This window comes from Homalodisca vitripennis, chromosome 7 (genome assembly GCF_021130785.1).
Source record: "Homalodisca vitripennis isolate AUS2020 chromosome 7, UT_GWSS_2.1, whole genome shotgun sequence".
In the NCBI taxonomy this organism is placed as follows: domain Eukaryota; kingdom Metazoa; phylum Arthropoda; class Insecta; order Hemiptera; family Cicadellidae; genus Homalodisca; species Homalodisca vitripennis.
The window spans coordinates 145,749,690-145,771,709 of record NC_060213.1 but is presented as its reverse complement, the minus strand read 5'-3'; the positions used below and the strand labels follow the sequence as shown (position 1 = coordinate 145,771,709).

General features: G+C 36.8%; 1 protein-coding gene across 2 annotated transcripts in view; it reads left to right on the top strand.

Annotated features, from left to right (window-relative positions):
- Positions 1–22,020, top strand: part of LOC124366471 (dual oxidase) — a 264,644-nt gene that overhangs the window by 225,829 nt on the left and 16,795 nt on the right. For both annotated transcript variants that reach the window (XM_046823052.1, XM_046823053.1), the window contains 11 exons: positions 2,938–3,142; positions 6,111–6,277; positions 6,892–7,128; positions 7,469–7,660; positions 8,945–9,198; positions 10,383–10,584; positions 11,875–12,059; positions 13,812–13,956; positions 14,075–14,236; positions 15,561–15,833; positions 17,188–17,391. In XM_046823052.1, coding sequence (XP_046679008.1) covers positions 2,938–3,142; positions 6,111–6,277; positions 6,892–7,128; positions 7,469–7,660; positions 8,945–9,198; positions 10,383–10,584; positions 11,875–12,059; positions 13,812–13,956; positions 14,075–14,236; positions 15,561–15,833; positions 17,188–17,391 — 2,226 coding nt within the window. The remainder of the gene's footprint in view (positions 1–2,937; positions 3,143–6,110; positions 6,278–6,891; positions 7,129–7,468; positions 7,661–8,944; positions 9,199–10,382; positions 10,585–11,874; positions 12,060–13,811; positions 13,957–14,074; positions 14,237–15,560; positions 15,834–17,187; positions 17,392–22,020) is intronic.

The following is a 22,020-nucleotide window of genomic DNA, read 5'->3' as shown; positions in this document are numbered from 1 at the left end:
ATGTACGATAAAGAGTGCGAGGGCGGCAAGTCCATCCCTTTCCACCGCGGCGGCTACGACCGGAAGACTGGCCAGAGCCCCAACAGCCCAAGAGAACGGGTGAGAAGTTTGTAGTATAGCCGATAACCGATAAGCGTAGTAAGCATGAGTGCCAGCCACTAGAGCTGATTGCTGCTTCAGACGGTAGCAGCATCTCGATGGTACCTGCTGTCCTAAAAGCATGAAGGGATTTAAATTAACAACTCAGTCCTTTGTATAACTAGGCAGGCTAGTAGTGCACAACCAGCACCTTCTCTCCACTTCTCTATTCCCTTTATATTATGTATAGGATTAAGAAATTACAGGTAGGTAGGTAGTGCGTACCCTAGTGGTTGTAGCACTAATGTAATATGTGTTATACTCAAATGGTAAAATCACATCACTCACAAACATAGACACACACGCACGCACTCGCACAATATCATTGTGTTAAATTTGTGATATGAGATGGGCCAGTCCACCAGCGATTTAGAGAGATTGTGCTCTCGCCACCAATCTGCTTCCAAACAGAAACCAACAGAATTCTTTTACATGTTATGACACTATTCACGCCCAGTGGTTGTGATAAATGTTTTCCCTGCCATATGAAGTAGGACCTGCCACAATTTAGGTGATACCTGTTGCAAATCCCACACATGTCCGTTCGGTATCTCCTGTGTAACTTGTTTCATCAGTTGATAATGTTATATTTTATTACCACTCTTCTACAACATACTCACAGCAAAAATCTGCCTACTGGATCTGCCTACTTATAAACCTAATTGAGATAAACCACGGCTATGAACTTGTCCAGTTCATAAATGATCATGATTTCAGCATTTATCTCCAAAGAGAGTTTGAATCAACTTACTGAATACATTTATTTTTTCTTTATGTAATGTCCTCTCCGAAAGTCTATACAAGTCATTCATGATGTATATAAAATGATCTCTCTTTTAGTTATCTTTTGAAATTCCATACTTATTAATGCAATCTTTGCATGCTTGTCCACTTGTCTTGCCAGATCGAATAATTTCCTATTGGAGGTACCCAGTATTATGTCTACGACTCAAGATAAATTATCCTTCTAGGGAAAACGGAGAATTCCTTAAGGAGAGAAATGTTTATTTCGTAACATTTCACATCATCTGGTTCAATCTACTGCGCTTCTACAATGTTGGAGCTTCTTTGAAAATGGAGTCCGGACCATTCCTTATAATGGATTTCTCTTGTGAATCATGAGATACAATTGCGGTTAAAATCTATGCGTTGTTGGTTCTCAAATTAGTTCTGTATTTGGCTATACCTCCTTAACCAGCCAGTAGCCGGTGTAGCCGGACAGTTCTGTTGGGTAGCCTACTAGTAACTGACCAGGCGGTGTGAGGGGACATCCATTCACGTACCCAGACTCTGCATTCATGAATAAAACAGCTGCCACAGCTGTCGGATATCGGATTCTGCACAGGTGTGTGGTACTGCCACAAGAGGAAATCAGGTCTGGTGATGTACCGTACATGGGCAGTCCGTGTTAACACATCTGTCGATTTTAAACACGTTTTTAACTACACACACGGATTATTTATTTCTAGATAGTATATCTCAATCATTATGTTCTATGCAGCGTCTCTTATAAACTAAAGAAATTGCTTCTACCTCGAATAGGATACGACCGATGCTGTAATATTCTTATTTTCGTTTGCCCAACTCAATGTATATTGGACTAAAAGTAGCATATCACGAGAACCTTACGAAGTTAATAAAAGTGTACTTAAATTTAGTTGTCTTAGATGGATATTAATGGATCTCGATAATTTGATCTAGAAGCTTGGGTTAGTAATGCCTATGCACATTTATATACTCTAAAAGTGTATAAACCACCGCCTAAAAGACGGATTGTATTCTACTTGAAACAATATTTACAAGGTAGGAAGTATGACCACATTACGTGTCGCACAACATGTCAAGTGTACAGCTCATATCATACAGAACAAAACTTTACGTTTTCCGACAAACAGAATAGAAGTTGTGTCAGCCTACGGACACTTTAAAGATCACGTAAAGATTCGTGCAAAATTATGTCTCTATAGACCTAACCTATGTTAGTTTGTTTACGAGATATTGTGCGGACAGATAATCACGTACCCAGATAGACAGGTGGAAATTAATTTTTCCAGCCCCTAGAGTAATAGCAATAATAAATATATCATGGTTTGGTGCAATTGATCAATAACCAATACACATTTATGTACAAAGAATGCAGTTTTGGGGGGAAATTTGAACATGTATAAAACCACAAATAAATACGGCTGGAATGCAACAATTACCACACAAGAGTGTTAGGTCTGAGTTCGGAGCCGGAGTTTTAAGGTTTGTTAGTTAATTATGTGATAGGCATTTTGCTACCAGCCAAAGCCCAGGGTCTGAAGTAGTTCCTAACAGAATTCCTAAATCAAACACTTTCGACGAGAACTCGAAAATGAGATCAATAGGTCTCAATCCATCGCATAGTTTATCCTCTCTGTTTCTCAAGATCACGACACACCTTATTTGTATTATCAACTGGTTCCAGATCAACAGGTCTTAATCCATTGCATAGTTTATCCTCTCTGTATCTCAAGATCAAGACACGCCTTATCTTATTATCAACTGGTTCCAGATCAACAGGTCTCAATCCATTGCATAGTTTATCCTCTCTGTATCTCAAGATCACGACACGCCTTATCTTATTATCAACTGGTTCCAGATCAACAGGTCTCAATCCATCGCATAGTTTATCCTCTCTGTATCTCAAGATCACAACACGCCTTATTTGTATTATGAACTGGTTCCAGATCAACAGGTCTCAATCCATCGCATAGTTTATCCTCTCTGTATCTCAAGATCACAACACGCCTTATTTGTATTATTAACTGGTTCCAGATCAACAGGGTGTCGAGCTGGATCGACGGCAGTTTCATCTACAGTACGAGCGAGGCCTGGGTGAACGCGATGAGATCATTCAAGAACGGCACGTTCCTGAGCGACGCGACTGGCAAGTGGCCGGTGCGTAACACCATGCGAGTGCCGCTGTTCAACCAACCCGTGCCGCACGTCCTACGCACGCTGAGTCCGGAGAGGCTCTTCTGTAAGTACTAGCATGTAGCACATAATTTGACTAGGCAGATTATCAGATAAATGCCGACATAACTTATTGGATATTTCTATAAGCATCTGTTCTCGAACAAATCTGCTGCAAAGATCTTTCATTTTATCTTTTGCAAATGTGTGGATTTGGTGGAGACCTTTCAACATTTGAAGCTACATAAACCAATATTACTTTATCTATATCTTGTACATATTGGAATAATCAAATTTTACTTTTTTTACTGAGACAAATATTGCCTTTATCCAAAAATATAGTTCCAACCGAAACCCGTTGTACCACCTTAACCTTGTACTTATAGTGTTGCAAATGTTTTACAGCTGTGTTCCATTAATATATATATATATATATATATATATATATATATATATATATATATATATATATATATATATATGGTCAAAATTCCTTTCTTATTTCACCGCAGCTTGTAGTAGAGTTCATTATAACTTTATTATTAAGAGGATGAAAATAAAGAAATATTTCGTTTTGATTTTGAAAAGGATCTGAAATATCCACAAGCTAAAAATTACATTTAATTTTTCAAATATGCTTTATGTAATATATACGTTCCAGTTCCTAAGAGTTATAAAATAGTAAAACCAGTTGTGGGACAGTTATTTCAAATACTAATACTTAATTCCATTCTAAATAAGCAGTTTAAGAAACTATTTACTTTTAATTAGTTAAAATATTATCTGGAAAACATACGCACGCACAGACACACAAGTATTGTATTAGTATGCAAGCATGTGTTGTCATTAAATCTGTAATTTGAAGCCATTAAAAACATACAAACACATCGCCGCAACATTTAAACTGCCTCCATCAAACAAGGCAATTTGTCTTACATGATGAGGAGGGGATAATGTAGCTAAACATATTTCACTGTCGAACAGCTTGAATTATTTACTCAATTAACCCGGCACCTGCAAAAACATAGCTCTGTAATAATGTAAATGTTTGTATTAAAAGTAATTGAGATTTTGTTCCACATTTGTCTTGCTTCACAAACCCACTTTTTTGTGACTTACCCTAGACGTGTTTGATAAATAATAGAAATATGTACAACTACTAAAGCCGTTAATTGAACAACGCTACAGGTTTAGGCAATAATTACTGTAATTATGTACGTATAAAATAGTTATAGTCTCTGTACACCTGTCATTCAGTTATTATGAAGCATTATTAAACCTCTCAACACCAGTGGCCTCTTCATATACAGGGTGTAAATTAAGTCCTGATGCGCCTAGATACTCGTATATTGCAAACGGATTGAAATATCGATGTACCACCTTCACCATACGTATTCTTTGTGCAGTTTTTTGAGAGTAACTAAACCCCCCCCCCTTTCAAAGAGGGGTAGAAGGTGGGAAACTTTAATTTTTCAAATAAATTGCAACCCCTATCTTGTCTCATGTCCTTTTAATGGGAAAATAACGCAAAAACATAATAATCTGTAGGGACAATGCCAATGTCTTGCGCATATCAACACAACGCACGCGTGATATCTTTCAGTAAAACCTTTATGTTCCCAGTTTATCCCTTTACGTAGTATCAAATTGTTTTGGTGAGTATAGCTTTGGTAAGAGGTTTCTTTTTCTATGTGTCATCACAATGTAAGGGGTTATTTGCCTACAGCTTTTGCTAGGAATGTCGTAGACATGATTTTCACCATGTATATATAAAAATATTAAAACTATTTTTAAACGTGTTATATCTTGAAATATAATGTTATTGGCTTAGCATCAACAAAGCTTTGTGCCCAGGGGGAAGGCAAAATTATATTCTGCCTCTTTGTCTGCTTTTCCGCAGGATATCTCGAGAACTGAGCTGTAGACTTGAAATCTTGCATGAAACTCTTGTTCGATGTTGGTGCGTGATACACCATGAGATTTGGTTGATATCAGTCGGGGCCACTAAAAATATCTCTTTTGTATGTTTGTCTGCTTCTCCGCAGGATATCTCGAGAACTAACTGAGCTGTAGACTTGAAATCTTGCATGAAACTCTTGTTCGATGTTGGTGCGTGATACACCATGAGATTTGGTTGATATCAGTCGGGGCCACTAAAAATATCTCTTTTGTATGTTTGTCTGCTTCTCCGCAGGATATCTCGAGAACTAACTGAGCTGTAGACTTGAAATCTTGCATGAAACTCTTGTTCGATGTTGGTGCGTGATACACCATGAGATTTGGTTGATATCAGTCGGGGCCACTAAAAATATCTCTTTTGTATGTTTGTCTGCTTCTCCGCAGGATATCTCGAGAACTAACTGAGCTGTAGACTTGAAATCTTGCATGAAACTCTTGTTCGATGTTGGTGCGTGATACACCATGAGATTTGGTTGATATCAGTCGGGGCCACTAAAAATATCTCTTTTGTATGTTTGTCTGCTTCTCCGCAGGATATCTCGAGAACTAACTGAGCTGTAGACTTGAAATCTTGCATGAAACTCTTGTTCGATGTTGGTGCGTGATACACCATGAGATTTGGTTGATATCAGTCGGGGCCACTAAAAATATCTCTTTTGTATGTTTGTCTGCTTCTCCGCAGGATATCTCGAGAACTAACTGAGCTGTAGACTTGAAATCTTGCATGAAAATCTTGTTCGATGTTGGTGCGTGATACTCCATGAGATTTGGTTGATATCACTCGGGGCCACTAAAAATATCTCTTCTGTTTGATTGACTCTAGATTGACTCTACCCTAAGACTGTGGAGCGCAATGTCCTCTGGCACACTGAAAATTTGTATATACAATTTTTAATTGATTTCAAAGCTATTCGATTAGTTAAAACAAGAAAATATATATTTGCAATTTTCAAAAATTTAGATATATGATAAATGTTTGAGATAAATGGTCAACAACCATTGACAACATCATCTCTTTGTTCTACATTAAATTAACAAAACTTTTCTTTCTGTAACCAAACACTTTTATATTTCAGTATTAGGTGACCCGAGGAGTAACCAGAACCCTGCTCTGTTATCTTTTGGAATTTTGTTCTTCCGGTGGCACAACGTCATGGCTGGCAGGGTCCAGAGGGACCACCCGGACTGGAACGATGAGGAGGTGTTCCAGAGGGCGAGGAGAATCGTCATCGCCAACTTGCAGGTTAGATAACTATCGATTACATCATTTCCACTAGGTATTTCCAGATAAGTAAGGTGACGGATCAATTTGTGACAAGAGCTATGCTAGGTGAAAGTTCGCTGGACTGTGCTTTTAAACTAATGCACCAATTACAGGTCTAAACGTTCTAAAATATGTTTCTGTTTTATAAAGAATGAAACACGTAAACAGTGTCATTGTTAATATAACCAAATAAATATAATCGTCATGAATATACATGTTTTGACGTATTTTCTTACTTTGCCGTTGTTTTTGGCGTACCATAGCAACAAGGCAAACTCCATCATTGATGTCTAAAATATAATGGATAGCTTTTGATTGCAAATGATCAAACACCTTTTTCATAGATGATGAGTATTTTCTTTTAGTGAAATAGGTAATTGTTATAAAAGATACTACTACTACCCTCTGTGATAAATCTGTCAGCCTGTGGGATAGTATTTTTTTCTCTTCAAAACTAAATGTTTAGCACTTGTAAAGTTTTGAAATAATTGGTTCAGCTTAATCACTAATTCTCGTCAAGCAGCCCAACTACTACAACACTTACACGTTACTTCTGTGTTGCGAAATGACTGTCATGTTCTATGTTGTTCCAGAACATCGTAATGTACGAGTACCTCCCCGCGTTCCTGGGAGAGGAGCTGCCCGAGTACGAAGGATACAAGCTGGACACCCATCCCGGGATCACCCACACATTCCAGAGTGCGGCCTTCCGGTTCGGCCACACCATGATACCCCCAGGCATCTACAGGCGCGACGGTTCCTGCAACTACAGGAAGACCCACATGGGTAACCCGGCACTGCGGTTGTGTGCCCACTGGTGGGACTCGGGGGTAAGGCTGCACCATAGTATTTACACTGTAGACAAGCTGTCCTCTATACATGAAGTTGACACATGACAGATTGTTGTCGATTCCTGACTTATGCGTGTCGCAACGCTCTAATATGATTTGTTTATTTTAACCTAGATTGCAGTAATTTGTTAGATTAGTTATTTGCCTGAGGGAGAGATTGGATTGCAGATCTGGAAATATACTGTACTCAAATTGTTTATCCCTGAATAGTGGTAAATGTCTGGAAAATCCTCTCTCGTTCACAGTCCTTCCTTTTCAAAAACAAACTTGAAACAAAGACAGAAGGTGGAGTTCTGATAATCTCTATTACGAACTATAGGATGTCATGCACGAGAGCACGCTGGAGGAGTTGATGCTGGGGATGGCCTCTCAACTGGCAGAGAAGGAAGATACGGTCTTGTGTTCGGACGTGAGGGACAAACTCTTCGGGCCCAACGAGTTCAGCCGACGTGACCTGGGAGCTCTGAACATCATGAGGGGTCGAGACAATGGAGTTCCCGACTATAACACGGTATGCTCCATCGACAGAAACATCTGGCCCTCATTGTTATGCTGTAATCTTTCTAAATTTTTTCCAAAACGTCGGATAAGAAACTGACCAGAATGAAGTTGAGTGTATTTAATAATCAACAAAATGTTACAATTGCCGACTTTCTCTCTGTACCTTTTGGTTTCCGCACGTTTAGTAAGTCTGTTATGATCATGGACGTATATAGAGAATAGGGGTCGGGGACAGGACTCTTCCAACAATTGCCGGAGCATTAATAAAAGACCGTGACAAGTTAATACTTTTACCAATAATTATAATATTAATTTAATAGTTGATCGTGCATTTCTGTTGAAAACTGAAGACATAAGCTTTTTTCATAAACTATTTTCAACTAAAACCAAAATCGGGAACAATATTCTAAAACAGTTGCGATCGGCTATGTGCAGGTCAGTGTTTCAGATCATCTTACTTGGATGATGGCAATAATTGATATTTTTAGTTGTCAATTCAGTTATTGAGTCAGTTGAAAATAGTTTATGTAAAAGACGTTATGAAATATGCCACTTAATTTTGTTAAATAGTGGAGATTACTGTGGATTTTTTAATACAAGTATTAAAGAAATATTTGATATAATAGCTGAACCACTGACTTATCTTTGTTATACAATTTGAAAAAATGGCATTTTCCTGATTGTCTAAAAATGTCAAAGGTTATTGTAATGAAAAGAATAAGAGCGATAAAAAAGTTACCTCACATTGCCGTCCAATTCCATTAATACTAATCTTTAGCAAAATATTTAAGTACTGTATTAACATACAATTAAGGTTTCTTTTTGTAAAATGATTACTTTATGCAAGGAACAATTTGGGTTTTTACCAGGACTTAATAATGCAAAAGTTATTGAAACCACAGTTGACAATATAATATGACTCGGAGAATAAACTTCTATCATCTGCAACTTTAATTGACTTTAAAAAGGAATTTGGCAGTATTCTCCATGAGTAGGAATAAATAAGATGCCCTATTATGGAGTAAAGGATATAGAACATCTCAGTTATTGAGTCAGAATCCTTTTTATTTATTATACATCTGTTAATTCAATATTGGCAAAGCTAAAAATAATAATGTTAACACTAGCTTCCAACCGGACAGTGTCTGCATGAGCGTATATAAGGGGTGGCTCAAGCCCCCTAAACTTACTTTGAATGGCATTACAAATTCAACAATTGTATTTATTGCCAAAGCTCTATAATTGATTGTCGTCGCCATTGCATTTCGTGAGATTATTTTCTGTCTCTTTGCAGGTCAGATCTTGTTATGGACTGCCAAAGAAGAAAACGTGGGAAGAGATCAACCCGGAGCTGTTTGAGAGCAAGCCGGAGCTTCTTGAGTCACTGAAGAAGGCTTACGATGGAGATGTAAACAACATCGACTTGTATATCGGAGGCATGCTGGAATCCCACGGAGGTCCTGGAGAGTTGTTCACTGCCGTGATCCGAGAGCAGTTCTTGCGACTGCGCCAGGCCGACCGCTTCTGGTTCGAGAATGTTGAGAACAAGTGAGTAACAATGAAGAAGAGACACTCAGAGGGACAGTTCTAGTATTTAACATGATTTCATCCAAGTCATTCTTACCATAAACTATGTACTTTGTCTCAAAGATGTTATTTCCTTAGGTAGCTGGCGTAATAACTGACATCAAAGTCTTTAGGTTCACACCCCGTCGATAAATTGCTTACTCAATTATCTTGAAATATTTCAACCTCGCTGTGGAGTGTCATCTTCAATCAACAGATGTTATACCGGAACCAGTATCTCAGTTTATTTTCATAGGCCGTTATTATTTGAGATGTCAACAGTTTTGTTATAACATATGTTGACTTAAGATGGTTCTCCACAGCGAGGCTGAAATATTTCAAGAATATAATTGTGTAAACTATGTTTTTAGGCGCAGTGTTAAGAAAATACTTTAATATTAGTTATTTTACTATCTTAATTTTAAAAAATAAACGTGCAAAGAATGTTAAAGCAATTAACATTTAAGCCATACCGTCCATCTTTACTCCAAGCGCTTCACAAGGATGATTCCGATAGGCGATTGGAATTCTGTGAGACAATAATTGTCCGCTCAGAGGCTGATCCAAATTGCTTGCGATCAATTTTGTGGTGTGATGAGGCATGTTTCAAACTAAATGGACGCGTTAATCGGCATAACTGCGTGTAATGGTCGGATGTAAATCCTCAAAACATAATCAAAGCAGAACTCCATGTGCCTGGTGTTATGGTATGGGGAGGTATTTCGAGTACTGCACTGATTGGTCCTTATTTTCTTCAAGGAAATGTTAACTCAGAAAGTTACTTACGGTTTCTGCCAGAAGTAGTAGTTCCCGAGCTCAGAAACAATCCTGTTTTCAATATTCATTCGCTCATCTGGCAACAAAATGGTGCCCCAGCTCATTTCGGTATCCAAGTTAAAGATTTTTTTTAAATAACACATTTAATAAATGGAGTGGTCGCCGTGGTACAATCGATTGGCCTGCGCGCTCGCCAGACCTGTCCCCGTGTGATTTTTCAATGTGGGGTATTATAAAGGAGACTGTATATGCTTTACGATCTCAGAAACCTAATTAGAAATGCATTTGAACTTGTTAATAACGATAAACCTTTATTGCTAAAAATTTGTGAATCTGTTCTAGTCGTTGTATGAAGTGTATACAAAACCAAGGTGAACTCTTTTTTCCAGTATATTTACTGAAGAAGAAATTGAGGAGTTGCGTCAAATCACAATGTGGGACATCTTGCTGAACGCTACCGATATACAGCCTGGAGAACTCCAGCGAGACGTCTTCTTCTTCGCCGAAGGTGACCCTTGCCCTCAGCCCTTCCAGTTGAACACCTCCCAGCTGGAACCTTGCTCCTATCTCAAGGGCTATGATTACTTCGAGGTATGATTCAGGTAGCTTTTACCTCTCATTGCTCTTGTAATTTAGTCAGAAACGGAATGCAACAACAATAAGACACAGTTTTAACAATAAAAATCGTTATAACTCATTCGGTCACTTGAATTTTCTGGACAAATTTTACAAATGAAATATGTGCTTTGTGTATGGACAATCCAGGTATATTAAGTGTTTGAACAAACATTAGAAATTCGGAAATGTTCATTTAATACAATCAGAATTGTCTGGGCAAACGTTGACAACTCAAATATCTGTGTTATTGTATTCAAAATTCAGGATACAAGTACTTACAAACTTCGATAATCCAGATACCTGATTTACGTATCTAAACCCTTGATCTAAACTTGATCATCAGGTCATGTAACGTATTAAAGTAAATTTTAATCAATATCTGGATTATCCAAATGGTTTATCCATAAAATACCCTTCTGCCAACACTTCTTTGGAAATAATACACTTTTATATATTTCTTATTTCCTTCTGCAGGTCTCTAAGAATAGCATTGTTAGCACTATGTTACTTTTCTTCTGTGTGAACAGGGAGGGCTACATCTATCAAGTCTAGATTTAAAATACTATTTTTATGGCTTTAATCGTGTTTGATAACGATTGGTAACGTATATCTAATGTTCGTATAATTGGTTGAGAATTAATAGGTTTTTAAAAGAACTATATAACATAGAGAAGGTGATATTATTCGTTTAGTGGAAAGGTTAATTCAGTGGATTTTCTCCTCCAATAAAGCAAAACAAGTAGATATCCATTGTATCTTAAAAATGTATGATTTTTTTAATCATTTCAAGGTAAAGCGTGCTGAAAATGTACAATTTATTATGCTGTAGAGAGGTTTACTTCTGGTTGGTTTATACCTGTCCATTCAGTACAGGCGTACAGCAGAACATTTTTGCTCGCAACATTTACATCTGAGCAAGAAAATGGGTGTCCAGGAGCTGTAAATAACATACATTTCTAGATAATGGAGGGATCATCGGTTGGTAGACCTAGCACATCCCATCGCAAAGGATGGTGGTTGGGGTTCTATCCAGTTATTATTATAATAATATAGACACGATAAAAATATCTGTATACTTAATCTGATAAAGGCTAAGACAGTGCTAGTCTTCTCTTCTTCCAAGGTCACACAAAGGTCGAATCATATATTAGTCACGGTTTCCGTTACAGACGATATCAGTGTCCAAAACCCATCTCCAATATTCTGTCACTCTCAGGTCTAAACTGTATGGAGAATTGCAGATTCATAGGAAACATGTTTCAGGGAAGTGAGCTGGCGTACATCTACGCCTGTGTGTTCCTGGGGTTCGTGCCGCTGGTGTGTGGAGGGGCGGGCTACGGAGTCATCAAGCTGCAGAACCGCAGACGCAGACAGCTGCGGATGATGCAAGAAGAACTCAAGACGGGCAATAAACCAGCAGCAGCATCTGTTGACAAGATGGCAGTTAGGTGAGTAACTCGAAAACAAGTCGATTGAGTTCGACTATATTGTCATACAGGAGTTTTATTGAATTACACAATTTTTTTTGTGTGTTCTAATATAAAATACTTTTGTGTAAGGGTTAATATAGTCCTTACAGTACTATTTCTAGTAGTATTAGACTATAATAGTGGATATAAGACTATTCGAAGAACAGCATGGGTACTCCAAGGTTTATCAACATGTACTATAACAAGTGATTTGTTGTCATATAACCTGTATACTTAGTGTTGAAGTTGGTGGTAAACTGTTGTAATGCTAGGGTTATAATTTAACAAACATAGAGAGTCTTACAGTAACAAAATAGCACCACTGAAAATTATCTTAAGGGTACTTTAGTATACGGAGGCCATTCTGTCCCTATCTACTACTTGTTAATACACAATACAAGTACAAACGTAATATAAATATAAAAAGTTAAAGTTAAACTGTACAAGCATTCATATGAACTGAGCTTGAAATTAGGTACTATCTCGAGGGTTGTTTTTTTCTCTTTTCACCAGAAGAACGGGCCGAAGCCCGCACTGATGGACAAGTACATTTCCGATCGGTAATTTTCCAATTTTATATCATGTTGGACGATCTGGCACGTGCTCTGAGGTATGCGATCTTCGGTCCGCTCTTCTGGCGAAAAAAGAAAAACATCTCTCGAGATAGTACCTAATTTCAAGCTCACATCACGTGAGGTTAACTTTAGCGTTGACACTACTAGTCACATACGAGTATTTATGATAACCTACTCTAAACCTACTTATATCGCTCAATGACAAGTAGTAGATAGAGACAGAGGGGGCTCCGTATAATACCAAATTTTCGAACAAGTTGTGTTGGACATGTAGGCATACAGATGCTTGCTTTGAATATTACATTTGGCCAACATTTTCTCAAAGCCAAAGCTTATTGAAGAGTTCGGTAGAGACAATTTATATCACACTCAAACTGTACAATGGATATAAACAAAAATTTAATGAAGTCGTAAAAGACTAGACTAGGTATGGTGTACAGTTTGTAGATAAATTTTATGCGTACTTTACTTAGCATATAATTACCAAAAAGGATAATGTACAAGAATATGGCCTTTGATGGTGAATTCTATTGGTAGAATATTGTACCGTTATTTAGCTGTTGGGTTTATATGTTCGCAACCCTGTTACTTGTTATTGGTTAATATAGTAAGTTACATCCGATGTTCTTGGAACAAAATTCTTGGCGGATTAATAACCTAATTGGCACGCGTATTGATTTGTTCTCTCGTAAACATTGTAGCTGCCTTCCTGCTGCCGAGCATCATCTCGCGCGCCTAGTCCGCAAGATCAACCGAGTTTCTGATTTTAACTATAGTACTACTTCTAGTCTACTAAACTTCACTTTTTCCGACTACAGCTGCAATGTCGAGCCAAGATGCTGACGCCCGCGCTTGTGAGTCGACATCAACGCGAAGGGGAGTCAATTTCAACGGTTTATAATTATTAAGTTCGTATGCAAAATTCCCATAGAACACCATTAGGCACACCCATTATATCATTTATTTCATTATCACTCTATTTGATGGCAACGTGGAAATACATTTTTTGCATTTTTAACGTCTAGAAGTGGTGCTTTTATGTTTATTTAAACATATAAGTAAACTTTGCAAATCGAGTATTCATTACTACCTCGACTCTATCCAACCCCACGTGTTTCGTCCATTCAGTACAGTACAGAGAAGATGTTGTTGACAGAGAGTGGCTTCACGCAAACCACCGCCGTATTGTGAAGCTGCGCTTCGGTCCAGAGACCAATCTTCACACAGTGGACCGGAAGGGAGAGAAGCTGCGAAGCGTGAGCTTCAAGAACGGTGACACAATCACTGTCGAGGAGTCTCAGGTACAACCGTGTCATATTAGATACCTCCTTTACACCGTACTGTACATATTTCATTGTATAAGAAAACATATTCTTGGGATTCGCTGATGATTTGTGAAAAATGTGTTTTTGCTGTCAGGTTCCCGAGAGAGGGAAGAAGAAACGCCCTCTGGTGTTGGTGAGAGTACCACGTGATCACGACTTGGTCCTCGAGTTCGACTCTCTTTCCTCTCGACGCAAGTTCATGTCCAAGTTCGAATCATTCCTTAATTCACACAAGAAACATATAATTGCACTTCAGGTGAGTAATCGGTTAAAAAAACAGTATGCTGACGTGGTAACATCATGAATATTATTAAATTTTAAAGTAGAATAATTTAGCCAACAGTAATAATATGAATAATTTACTGATGTTCAAGTGGGTATTTTTTTTTTAAGATGTTACTTTATACTGTTTTTATAGCAAAAATTTAAAACTGTACTGACGGAATGTTTCCCGAGAGGCCACACGCACACGCACACACACACACACACACACACACACACACACACACACACACACACACACACACACACACACACACTTGCATCAGTACACTTGTGAAAGTACTGGGAGCAAATTTGTTTGTAAAAATTTATGTAATTTATCAAAGTATATAAAAGTAATAGTGCTACTACAATAATTTTCCAAACAAAGCTCTTTTACATACCATATTAATTTAACGAAGAGAAAACACATATGTATTTATTGTTCTCCGAGTTTCTGTTGTGCTCAGTGTGGTCCCCTGAATCTTGTGAGACCTTGTTGTTGGGGGCACAATCAGAAATGTATCTAAGGTACCGATTTCAGATAATACATTTTTGAAGCTCACAGTCTTTTAATCAAGGCTGGTAGTTAATTATCAATTTTAGATAACTTTATTCTTCACTTAGTATAACTAATCATACCGTTAAAATAGTTTACAATTATTTGATACGTATACACATATCTGGTAAATTTTATTATTAAATAATACTAATGTAAATGACGCAGTGTAGCGGGTACAACGGTTATCGCAAGAAAACCAGATCAAGCATCGTCGAGCGTGGCTGCTGCTTGGATGGGTGACCGCTGAGCGAGCCTGTTCTTGCAAGCAACCCGCCTGCCCGGTCGTCGTTGGTGGTGGTTCGGAAGTCACGTTTAAGCCGTTGGTCCCCAGGTTAAGTGTTAGAGAGGGCTTCTTTACGTAATACATATTTTCGCAACCCTGTTACTCGTTATTGGTCAATATAAGTTACATCCGATGTTCTTGGAACTAAATTGTTGGCGGATTAATAACCTTATTGGAACTCATATTAATTTTTTTTCTCTCGTGAACATTGTAGCTGCCGAGCAAAATCTCACGCGCCTTTACATAAATTTTAAATTTACATTTATTTATAATTTGCCACATTTACTAAATGAAAATTAATATTACATAAATTATTGCACAGTACATTAATTATTTTGAATACAACTCCCTTTCTTCTCCTGAAATAAAATCCTGTGAAAACCAATGCACGTAAGTTGCTTCTCATGTTTAGAATAGAATTTAGTATTGGAATTTACGAGTTCATATGTTGTCATGAAATCCCACCTGTTCCAGTCACCTCGAGATCTGATGCTAGCAAAGGCTGAAACGAGAGAGAGAAGACAGCGGAGATTAGAACACTTCTTCCGAGAAGCTTACGCGCTTACGTTCGGCCTCAAGCCGGGCGAGAAGCGTAGACGAGAGGATGAGAACGGGGACGTTGTGATGCGTACTTCTCTGTCCAGTGCCGAGTTCGCCAGCGCACTCGGCATGAAGCCTGACGCAGTATTTGTCCGGATGATGTTCAACATCGTGGATAAAGATGGCGATGGCCGCATTTCATTTCAGGTGAACATCTTTCTATTTCTAACTTATTAGGTTTCCCCAGGAGAGTTATACCTTGAACACTTCTGGCTGTTTTAAACCTTCCAATTGAATCTACACTGGATATAGCAAAAACCGATGGATGCTCTGGAGCGACACATCACTAACCACAAATATCAAGATTTTGAAGTAAGAAGGTTGGGGTTGACCGATACATCTACTTATTTTAATAAGCGGAATGCAGTGAAAAATAAAATCTAGTTAATAAAGTAACAGAATAAAGCAGCATCTTAATCATCTCGAAACAAACCATAAAAAATTAATACAGTTGAAAGTTTTGATAAAACACATATGATGTAAACATATGATAGCTTGTATTAAATAATTATTCACCACATTCTCACCTCCTTGATAAGGAACAGTCTTCTGGGTATTTTGGAAGATATCTATTTGTTGTAGTTCGTCTTAAAGGCGGGTAGTTAGAATTATGAATTTGTTTACATGGTTGGGGAGCGTATGAATGAGGGAGGATGTGGTGCAAGATGAACATGATCTAGTGGAGAGCTACTTGTTACATCCATCATAGATATATCCAGAGTTTTTTTATTTGTGATTCTTCAGCGATATTACTGTCTGTTTCGTCCATTACAAAAACAGATTGATCTGTGTTATCTGTTGAAAGTACAGCAGCATTGTCTCCTTTAGGAGGTAGTTGTTTCAGGAAAATTGTCTTCTCATCTCAGTTATTGAGACATATAGTTGTGTAATTGGGATTTACACCTATTAGTTCGACCTCATCTACCAGCCGATCGTACTTGCTCTGTCTTATATTTCTTTTCAAGAACAATTTTTTTCAGATTCGAGTAGCCAGGTCGGTAAAGATTTGTTGTTTGAAGATGTTTTAGAATGAGTAAACATTTGTTCATGCGGTGTCACATTTGTAGCAGTGCATAGTAAAGATCTAATAGAATGTAAGGTATCATTTAAGACATACTCCCGTTCATTTATTCTTAAATTTCGGCTTTTCAGCAACAGTGTAATGGCCTTCCTGATTATGACGTTGTAACTTTTGATCTGGCCATTACCTTGAAGATTATGGTAAGTGTCAGTTGTCACTATGCCTTGGAGTTAAGAAAATCTTGAAGATCTCAAAATGACTCCCAAAATGACACCCTGGAGAAAACCGCAAAGGTTCTTTTAAGACTAAGGGCAATGAGAGTTTTTCTTAGCTTCTTGTCCTAAGTGAACAAAAATGGGAGTACTTTAGTTATTTAAATCATTTTCCTTATTGCACACAGATAATAATGTGTACAATGAACTCATGTTACTTATTACGCTAATGCATACCTATATTTAATTTCTGTTTGTGTTTTTTCAGGAATTTTTAGACACAGTAGTATTGTTTTCAAGGGGCAAGACAGAAGATAAATTGCGGATCATATTTGACATGTGTGACAATGATCGAAACGGAGTTATAGACAAAGGGGAGTTATCAGAAATGCTGAGGTCACTTGTGGAGATTGCCAGGACAACAAGTTTGTCTGACGCTCATGTCACTGAGCTTATAGACGGGATGTTCCAGGTAACGTTTCATGTCGGAGATTTAGTAGTGTTTAACCCTAAAAGTAGTAGTACACCCAGCAGGGATCACTTCTGGCTGGTTTATACCTTTCAGGTGAACCCACCACTGGACACAGCAAAAACCGATGTGTCACTTCAATCTGGGCAACCTATGTATGTCCAGGAGCGGCACATCACTAACCGCAAATGTCGAGATTCTGGGGTTCATGGGCAATTCGATAGGTCTAGTCTACTGTGAGAGATGACTGTTAGAGTTGGTGGGGTTTGTTCCCTGACCTCAGAGGTTCTTACTAGCCTCAAGAAGGGTGTGCCACCCCCTGCCTGCTTTGACTGGAGAGGCTGGTTCAGAGCTGGTCTCCTTTTCTTCCAGAGAGACATGACTTTGAGATGTAGTGTCCTAATTTTTCCTCATGGATCTCGTTAACCTTTACCCTAACCCCCTAACCTTACCCATCCTGAATATCCTGTCACTACGGAAGCAGTGCAAAGGTTCTTACAGGACTAAGTACAACTTATAAACTAAGAAGGACAAGAGTCCTAAGAGAACAAAAAAAACTCTAAAAGTATTGCATCAAATGTTATTTATTTCATTTTGCTATATAGTTGAAATAAATTTATCATGTTTTGGGTTTCATAATAATTTTGTGTTGATAATATGAATATCCAGCCAGTATATAATATGTTAGTGTATGAAAATCACTGAAACGAGATCCGAACCCATGTCTCTGGGATGATCAACTGAGCTACTGAATATAGTATGTGTTGTGTAGTATATGTAACACATTATTACATAAATAAGAAACTTTACAATACTTGTTTGCATGCAATCCAGTTGGAAATAAATTATTGTAAAGGTGCAGAAGGTTGCCAGGAAAATCTTCACACAATTTTCTGAAAATATGCGATTGTCTAGGAAAGATGGAAACTATTTCATTGGAAGGATGAGCAAAGCTGCGGCAGAAGCTTCTTTTTTATCTGATATAGCAGAATATTCCAACAATAAAGGTTACATAAAAGAAGGAATCCATCACTAAATCATATCACTACATTCCATATTGCTTTTATGTTGACAAATAAGACAGGTCATGAGCATACACTGAAAGACCACATGGAATTCTGGATGTTTTCACCCTGTCATGCTGAGTAGAAAACATTTGTTCTGTAGAATTTTTGACTTGGAACCAAGTGTTTCTTAGCTGTATATGAATCTCACTGCTTTTACATCTCAGACGGGGGGAATTTTGATCTGGACAGTGGCTTGGGGTTGAGGAAGTAGTGAAGCTGGAGGGGTTTTCATTCTTCTTCAGCGTATCAGACGATTAGGTACGAATACCCTAATGATAATCTTGAAATGAAAGTGAGACAGGCCTGATAGGGATGACCAAACGAGAAAAAGGGTCAAGCTATAGGGATTACACTCTTACAACCAAAAGATTAAGACTTTTACCCTACAAAGCCTCCTCAAGAATTGGCAATAACAATGTTACTGAACATGTTAAATGTCAAAATGTTATTTTTATTAGGTGTAGCTGCGAGTGTATAGTCCTATTTTTCAGGTTTAATCTTTAGACTCTAAAAAGAAAACAAAAAATAATGTAATGTAATGTGTTTGAAAAGAACATTGTACTTTACAAATGAAACCTTTATATAGTGGCATATAATCAACCTTAGCCAGGACTCATAATTGGTTCCAATGATAATGTTATCTGTGTGTGAATACACTGGATTGATGAATCATATTCTGATCAGATCCCTACCACCACGCATGCTGAGTTGTGGATGCTTATTTTATGTCATCATTTATGCTTGAAAATAAAATATATTTGTGCTTGAAACTTTACATTTTTTGATGCAATACAAGTATTTATACCAAATGATAATTAATACTCAAGAAACCAGAAACCGGAATACTCAAGAATAGGGTTGTTTTATTTTTCTTAAATACACAAACAGCTCTTATATTTTATAACTTTTATCAATTTGTTCACCCAATGTTTGAGATTCATATGTTATATTTCATTTTTTTAAATACAGCATTTGGATGCTCATCTACTGATCGACAGACAGATTGTCCTTTTCACAATAAAGAAAGGCCAGTTTGAATAAGCTGTCCAGATTAATGGTAAAGCAGTGTCAGTCATATCTAAACCATTTTCATTAATACAAGTGTTATGGTATATCCTATACGATTTTTCTCTCCACATAAAAAAATTAACTCACAATTTTCCCCTTGAAGACAATGTTAAATTTATTCTCAAGAAATAGTTTGAGAGTATTTGTTTAAGTTTATAATGTACATCTACTATAGATTTCTGATCACAAGGCAATTAACTTCAAGTTCTCAACCTCCTCAGTTTTTTCCCGTACAAAAATTAATCTCTTATAGGAAAGTAAATGATAAAAATATGTATTTGTTTTTACATCGCTTGTCTCAATTTGACTGGGATCCCTATTTAAAATGACTGATACACATGCTGCTTTTGAATATTTTGTAAATACACTCTCATCTGTGTATAATCAGTATTGTCCAAGAGTACAAAAAATGTATTAAGGTACAAGATAGAAAGAAACCCGACTGTTCAAAAATGGTTTGACGATTCACTAAAGAAACTAAGAAGTTTTGTAAATATACTAAGAGATATGTTAAAAATTACCAGCATATAAATATGATTGTAAAATTGAGAAAATGTTATAGTACACAAAGGAGGTTGTATAAGGCAAAAATTAAAGAAGCAAAAATTAATCACAATGATGAGTTTATAAATAAAGCTAGTAATAAGTGTTTAGCTGCTTGGAAAATTATTAAAAATGAATCAGGGAATTTCAAATCAGATGTATCTCTTCCTCCTATAACACCAGATCAGTTCAATGACCACTATATACATATTGGTAAAGAAATAATTGCAGTTAAGTCAGTCTACTAGTAGTAATAGGTTAAGTCATGAAGTGTTTTTAAACAGGTGCTAAACGTCCTCCGGTTAAAGTTCTGTTGGAAAAGTGTGGATGAGGGAGAAATATGTGACATTGTAAATTCTCTGAAGATGTCAAAAATGTGAGGAATATTTTTTGGATTTTCAAACAAAATTGTGAAACAGATGTCTCCATTCATAATTAAACCTTTTAGTGTATATAGTTAATCTTTGTCTGTCGTTTTCTGTCTTTCCAAACTGCTTAAAAACATCCAAAAGTATATAACTCTGTTTAAGAAGGGTGATAGAATGTGTATTGATAACTATAGGACCATAACAATTGTATCAGTATTTTCAAAAATTGTAGAAACTTGCGTTAAAAAACAATTATTAGATTATTTTGATAAATATCAAATTCTTTCATGTAGCCAGTTTGGTTTTCGTCCAGGATACTCTACAGTTAAGGCCCTAGATATTGCTGTGACAAAGATTTTAAGGAGCTTTGAGGGATCATGAACCTTGTGGGAATGACCCTTTTAGACCTAAGCAAGGCCTTCGATAGAATTTCTCATGGTGTTCTTTTGAAAAAGCTTGAATATTACGGAATAAATAACGAGCAATTACAATTTTTTCAGACGTATCTGTGTGGCAGATTGCACATGGTATCGGTTGGAAATCAGATTTCATCTGCTAAGGAGGTTCTTGCTGGAGTTTCCACAGGGTTCTGTCCTAGGTCCTTTGCTTATTTGTACTATATACTAATGACTTGCCTGTTAATTTAGATTGTGATACCATATTGTACGCAGACGACACCTCTATCTTAGTAAATGGAAATTGTTTAAATAAAGTGCTCAATCAAACTAATAGAGTAATTAACACAGCCAATGTATGGTTTGATTCTAACTATCTTAAAATAAATGAAAGTAAAACAGAACATATAGTGTTTACTTTAAGACAAATTGCAGATAGATAGTAAAAATGACAAAGCCAAATAAAACTCATTAGGTGTCACTATTGATCAGAAGCTTTTATGGGAGGATCATACAAACAACTTAATCTCAAAATTGGCACGTGTTTGTTTTTTTATTGAGAAAGTTAAAGACCTGTGTAAGCCAAGAGTTGATGAAAATGTCATATTTTAGTTTTTTTTCATGCTCATTTATTGTATTCAAATATTTTGTGGGGAGGTAGTACTGGTACGGAAAGAGTTTTTTTATGGCAAAAAAAAAGGCAATAAGAATCCTTTTTGGTTTAGGGTTTAGGAGTAGTTGTAAGGCTAGGCTTATTTTTCTACTCATATATAATGACTGTACCCTGCATTTTCATTTTTCAAAATTTAATTTATGTAAAAGAGAATATTAATGACTTCCTCTGTTTTAATGGTATCCATAGTTATCAAACAAGAAATGTAAACAAACTTAGTCCTGCCTATTCCTAGACTAGAAAAAATATGCAAAGAGTCATAAATATTTACAAATAAAATTTTTTAACAAAACTCCCTGAATCATGGAGAGTATTAGATTTTAATTCATTTAAGAGGCAGGTTTCTGGTTGGCTGTCAAGTCGTGCATTTTACTCCATAAGAGAATTTTTAGAATATAATATTAGTGACAGTTTAAAATGTGGGTATTTTAAAGATTTTTATGTAATGTAGTATTGTATTATATTAGTATTGGTGTTTGTGTTATTTATTGCACATAATATGTTATTGTTGTTTTATG